This window comes from Meles meles, chromosome 20 (assembly GCF_922984935.1).
Source record: "Meles meles chromosome 20, mMelMel3.1 paternal haplotype, whole genome shotgun sequence".
NCBI classification, from domain to species: domain Eukaryota; kingdom Metazoa; phylum Chordata; class Mammalia; order Carnivora; family Mustelidae; genus Meles; species Meles meles.
The window spans coordinates 52289619-52295618 of NC_060085.1; the positions used below are offsets into that span (position 1 = coordinate 52289619).

Here is a 6000-nt window from a genome sequence, read left to right on the forward strand (position 1 = left end):
ATGAAAAAAGTTGAGGTCTGCTGGTGAACACTGTTTCTCAAAAATGTCATCTCCTGGGTATTTTCCTCTCCTTACCAATTTCTGACCGATTTAAGTATGTAGCGTGCTCAGTTCTCTCACATCTGAAGGAAGGGTTACTATTGTTGGTGCCTGCTTTGTTCGCATGGCAGGCTAGTGGTTTATGAGGGTTCCATCTTCTTTCCCTATTGCTAGTGATCCCCTGACGATGTCTGGCTAGAGTTCTGTTTCTTGTTTCCCTCCCAGGTATCCCTGCTGGAGTACCGCAAACGGAAACAAGAAGCCAAGGAGAATTCTGGTGGGGGAGGTGACTCTGCACAGAGCAAAAGCAAGTCTGCAGGAGCCGGGCAAGGCAGCAGTAACTCACTTTCTGACACTGGTGCCCATGGTGTGCAGGGATCCTCAACCCGAACCCCGTCTTCCCCTCACAAAAAATTCTCCCCATCTCATTCCTCTATGTCCCATATGGAGGCGGTGAGCCCATCAGATTCCAGAGGCACTTCATCTCACTGCAGACCTCAAGAGAATATCAGCAGTAGGTGGTAAGTTTATGTTTGATGCTGAAATAATTAAATTCAAGAGGGAAGTATACATCTAGAATCATTCCTAATTTTACCTAAAATATATGGGAATACTTACCTGAGAAAGGCAGCAGCAGCGCCATCCATGCTGTGCGGCTAATTTAATAGCATCAGCCACGACCCCTCCCTCACCCCCCTCAGTTTTGCGGAAGCAAAGAATTGCCACTGAACCTGCAGAACAACACTTTGGATGCCATATAGTTGTGGACACAGATGAGCTGTTTTATTTGCTGGGCACTCACACTGCCTCCTCTATTTTTTCATTTCATATGAAAGGTAAGTCAGGAGTTCGGCTCAGTTCCACTTAAATTACAACAGAAGATTCAGTTGCACACAGATAGTATGTACAGAAAGATAAGACATATTCTGAAAGGTCTTGTCTAGTTTAGGGGAGACCATGTAGATAAATACCACTATAAGTAAATAAATAATAAATAGTAGCAAGTATTGAGCATCAAATGGGAGCTGCAGAGAATGAGGCTGTTCAGGGATCTTGAACTGAATCAATGAAGTTTGGGAAAGAAAAGACCTGACTCAAATGAGTAATGTTTATTAATCTATAGAGCATTTATTAAATTACTACTATGTGCCAGGCACGTGACTTCACAGAAGAGAAAAATTTCACATTTCACAATAAAGGTCAAATGTAGACATCTTTAAATTCCTCTTTTCTGTAATTTAAGGCAGAGAAAGAAATTCCTTTTTTAAACTGGTCCTGAAGAGGATGTTGTAAGAGAATGTATTATACAGCCTTCATTTGTTCCAGACTCTTGACTCTGAAGTCCTGTGACATAAACTTGCACCCTGTTCCCTTTACAGGATGGTTCCCACATCAGTGGAAAGACTCCGAGAAGGAGGGAGCATCCCCAAGGTCCTCCGAAGCAGTGTGAGGGTGGCCCAAAAAGGAGAGCCTTCTCCCACTTGGGAGAGTAACGTCACAGAGAAAGACTCAGGTAAGCCCATGGCCTTCTGCTGCCAGCCACGTTTAGGGACACACGAGCCAAGCTCTACACAATGCTCACCAAATGCTGGACTGAAGTGAGTCAGTTTCTTATTCAGTGAGGCTCCACTGGAAAGAAGGTTCCAGGTCAGTCTTGCTTCCATTCTTCTGGGCTTCAGCATTCTTAAGATCTTGCATCCATCTAGTGTTGTCTTTCTCTCTCTATCCCTCCACCCCCACCCCCACCCCCCACTTCTGTTTTTTCCCAAGAGATACCTTTCTGTAATTCTTCTCTGCAAAGGCCTAGAAATCCATTTTGATGAAGGATGAAGAGAAAGAAGGAGACAGGAATCAGATCAGGCATTTAAAACATCACCCATAATTAACCACTCCTTTTGCCCCTCTGGCATGCTGTATTCACTTGATTTGTTAAAAAGAAAGTAGCGTGGATTGGTGATACCATTGGTGATTTGAATGAACAATGGCTATTTCTCACTTAATTCTAGGAAGCCAAGTTGATTTTCTATTATCTTCCAGACCCTGCAGATGGAGAAGGCCCAGAGACACTGAGCTCAGCACTCTCGAAAGGAGCAGCCGTTTACAGCCCTTCCAGATACAGCTACCAGGTGAGACGAGAAATTGCTCATCTCTGGGCATAGGAGTGTATTCTGGGTTCCAATATTTTGTGATCCTGGCCATCCTTTGCATTGAGATGCCGTCTTTGCATATAGTTTCAGCAGCCTTGGAAATAAGTCATCATCTGCTCACCTTCAGGTAATAAATCATGCCAGAAAAATAAATAAAATGATCAGAGACAGCCATTTTACTGTCTTTGGTATCCTAAAAAGACCAAATGGTTAAGAAGATGAAGAAGGTGAAGAAGGAGGAGGAGGAGAAGAAGAAGAAGAAGAAGGAGAAGAAGAAAAAGTAGGGTGTTTTAAATATTCACAAGCCTAAATGGCTTAAGTAGGGACTTTTTCACCTCCTTACGCTTTTCCTCCTGACTCTTTCTAGCTCCTGCAGTGTGATAGTCCACGGACAGAATCACAAAGCCTCCTTCAGCAGAGTTCCTCCCCCTTTAGAGGACATCCCACCCAATCTCCAGGATACAGTTATCGAACTACTGCACTGAGACCTGGAAATCCCCCCTCTCACGGTTCTTCAGAATCTTCCCTCTCTTCTGCGTCCTATTCCAGTCCCGCCCACCCTGTATCCACAGACTCGTTGGCCCCATTTACGGGGACACCAGGGTATTATAGCAGCCAGCCACATTCTGGAAACAGCACTGGCAGCAATCTTCCAAGGAGGAGCTGCCCTTCTAGTGCTGCTAGCCCTACCCCACAGGGCCCCTCAGACTCGCCGACCTCAGACTCGGTCTCCCAGTCCAGCACAGGAACTCTGAGTTCCACCTCCTTCCCTCAGAACTCTAGATCGTCATTGCCATCAGACTTACGGACTATCAGTCTGCCCAGTGCTGGGCAGTCCGCTGCCTACCAGGCCTCCAGGGTATCTGCGGTTTCCAATTCACAGCACTACCCACACCGTGGGAGTGGGGGTGTGCACCAGTACCGACTCCAGCCGCTGCAAGGGTCAGGAGTCAAGACTCAGACAGGACTTTCCTAGGGCTTCTGGATTTGGGCAAACAGAACTGAATGAGCCCATAGCTGCTTCCTTCCAGCTGCCTCTGGAACCTAGGCCAAGCATATTGCTGGGGAAGAGGGTACAAGGTGCCAGAGGACTGGGTCTGGTCGACAAGAAACGAGACTTGTGGTCGCGACTGGCTCTGGCCTTGGAGAAAGATGTAAATCTTGTCTGAAGCAGAGACTATAAAGAAGTTTCTCCCTGCTGTTAAGGGTACATTGTTGACAAGCAAATGGTGTTCCGGTTAGTAACGGTTCTAAGTGCAATGAGTCGTGTTGAAGCCTCTGTCTCCCGTCCTTGCCTGTAGCCTGTAGTCACTTGTGCAGTGGGGACATCTTTTTACACACACACACACACACACACACACACACACACACACACACCCTCCCCCCCCCACCCCCCCCGCCAAAAGTTTTCTTTTCAGAGGAAAAAAGCATAAAGAGCCAATCTCAAAGCCCCAAGCCACCTGAGTAGTATTAGGATTTTTATGCACTTAAGAAGAAAGGTAGGTATGGAAATGTTCGCCCTGTGACAACCATTCCAAAAGCAGGTATCTGGCCAAGATGTGTCCACCAAGAATTCTCCCTGCCTTTGTCTTAAAATCACCAAGAAATAGGCAGGGATAGCAAAACTTGGAATGTGCTCTGGCTGAGGGGTGCCTGGCTCTCTGAAGAAGAGCTCTTCGTCAACTTCTGATGATTCAAGAGCAGATGATCATAGTAGATTGTCTGAGCCCCCAGCTATTCTCATCCCCCACCCCTCCCCAAGCTGTCTCACAGCTCAGTAACCCAGAAAGGAAGTAGGCAAAGAAAAGAGAAATAAGTGAGATGGGCCAATTGCATTGCTACTTATCAGCTGTTGGCAATAAATTTGATTAGTAAGGATCCCAAGTGTTTTTGGGAATTCTTTGAATTTTATTTTTTCTACTCCCAGTTAATCAGGAGTTGACGATCCCAGGAATAGGACCACCTCCATGATTAGGGAGCCCGCACTTGTGACTGCAGGGTAAGAGTGGAAAGATACGTTGTGGAGCAGCACCGACAGGACTGCGATTGTGTGTGGGCATGTCCCACATTTCTTTGGGGGATGCTGATTTGAGAATGGCCCAGGTGAGAGAGTTACAAAGCCACCCACACACCTAACACTGTTCTGGATGAGAGACACGGGCAGACTGGCTTCTCCCCATCAGTGCATCGTGCCTGTTGTACGCCCCTGTGGGAGCCCTGGAGCCCGCCCAGGTGGGGTACACAATCTTTTTAAAAATTCCATACGGTTGCCAGCTTATTTCTTTCACTTGTTTACTGTAATATCCGGCGTGTTTTTATTTATCTAATTTTGTATTCAGTTATAACCATGGTAGGGGTAGCAAATATATGACAGGTGTAATCCCTGGTGCTGCAGTGGACCTTACTTCTTTTCTTTTGGACAAGATAATACTGTGAGTCTCCCTCCTTCCTTCCAATTTGTTTTCTTCTTTTTTTCCCCCAGCCTCTTGCATCCCCCTTCTTTTCTATCCTTCCTACGACTATCATATGCACAGTCTTCTCTCTTTGTGTGTGACTGTTACAAATTTCACTTTTTCAAAATTGAAATCAGGTGTTTGCTCAAATGAGGGGAGTTTTTTTTTTTGTTTTTGTTTTTTGTTTTTTTTTTTAATGCTGAAACCTCAGCAGAATACTTTTCTTTTTGTTGTTTCCCCCACAAACCCATCAGTCTGGGAGAGCGTTGGGAGTGGAAATCATGTTGCCTGGGATGCTGGTTTCTTTGTATATTATATAAAACGTATGTAAATGTCTCTCCATTTGGGCTGGGGTTTGCATTCTCCCCTTGGTTTTAGCTAAGGGGAGAGGCCAGCGGGCAGGCGGCCCTCACCCTGCCTGGCACGTGCAGAGACCCCAGCCACTCTGTGTGGGCAGGGTGCTGTCAAGACCAGACCTCTGGGGGGGGTGGGGGCGGGGGGTGGGGGGAACTCTTGGAAGGGAAGAAGTATCACTTCTTCCTCAAGTGGAGTGTTTACACCTTGCTGTAACATTTGAACTTTCACAAGAGATGTAATAATTTTGATAATAAAATTCTTAACCATAATAATCATAAAGTTGAGAACTTCTTTGTCAAATTCTCTGACCTTGCCTTGCTTGGTTTTCCTACTTCTACCCTTACCTGAAGAGGCATATGCTCTCGATGGAGTTGTTTTTGCCCATAATGGACCAGGAATATGTACTGATCTTCCTTCAGCCTTTTATGATTCAAGTCAGGCCAGTGTTAAGACCATTCAGCAACAGTGAAACTGAACATTATAGACTGATTTAAATTGGACTGGAGTTCCTGCCCTTGGCCTTATTCATTCAGCAGCTATTTATTGGCCTTCTTCTTTCCCACTCAAAAACTACCAGGCATTTGTTTTTGGTGATGGGTTTATGCTTATTAAAATTTGAAGATGGGGATATGCAAATAAGGTTTCATGGAGCTTATATTCTAGAGTGGCGTGAGAACTAAACCAGTCAATAATTTCAAATAGTCATTACCGTGTTATTGTTTCCTAGCAGATATGTAACCAAGGAGGTTGAGGGGCCACTCTAGATTGGTTGATCAGGACAGGTCTCTGAGGACTTAACATCTAAGCAGAGAACCCAACGATAAGGAGGCAGTTATGTGTCAATATGAATAAAGATCATTCCTAGAGAATTAGAAGAGCAGATGCAAAAGCCTCTGAGGAGGAATAGACTTGATATAGTGAATGACCAGGACAGGAATAGGGAGTAGCAAATACCTAGGAAGACAGGGGGTCAGATCATGTAGAGTGGGGGTCAGCAAAAGTGT

At 45.4% G+C, this 6000-nt stretch overlaps 1 protein-coding gene across 10 annotated transcripts in view; it reads left to right on the forward strand.

Moving 5' to 3' along the window:
* SETD5 (SET domain containing 5) overlaps window positions 1-5265 on the forward strand; it is an 85204-nt gene extending 79939 nt beyond the window's left edge. For all 10 annotated transcript variants that reach the window (XM_045991547.1, XM_045991551.1, XM_045991545.1 and 7 more), the window contains 4 exons: window positions 265-560; window positions 1419-1552; window positions 2077-2165; window positions 2554-5265. In XM_045991547.1, coding sequence (XP_045847503.1) covers window positions 265-560; window positions 1419-1552; window positions 2077-2165; window positions 2554-3162 — 1128 coding nt within the window. In that variant the 3' untranslated portion in view covers window positions 3163-5265. The remainder of the gene's footprint in view (window positions 1-264; window positions 561-1418; window positions 1553-2076; window positions 2166-2553) is intronic.
* Window positions 5266-6000: the final 735 nt, after the last annotated feature.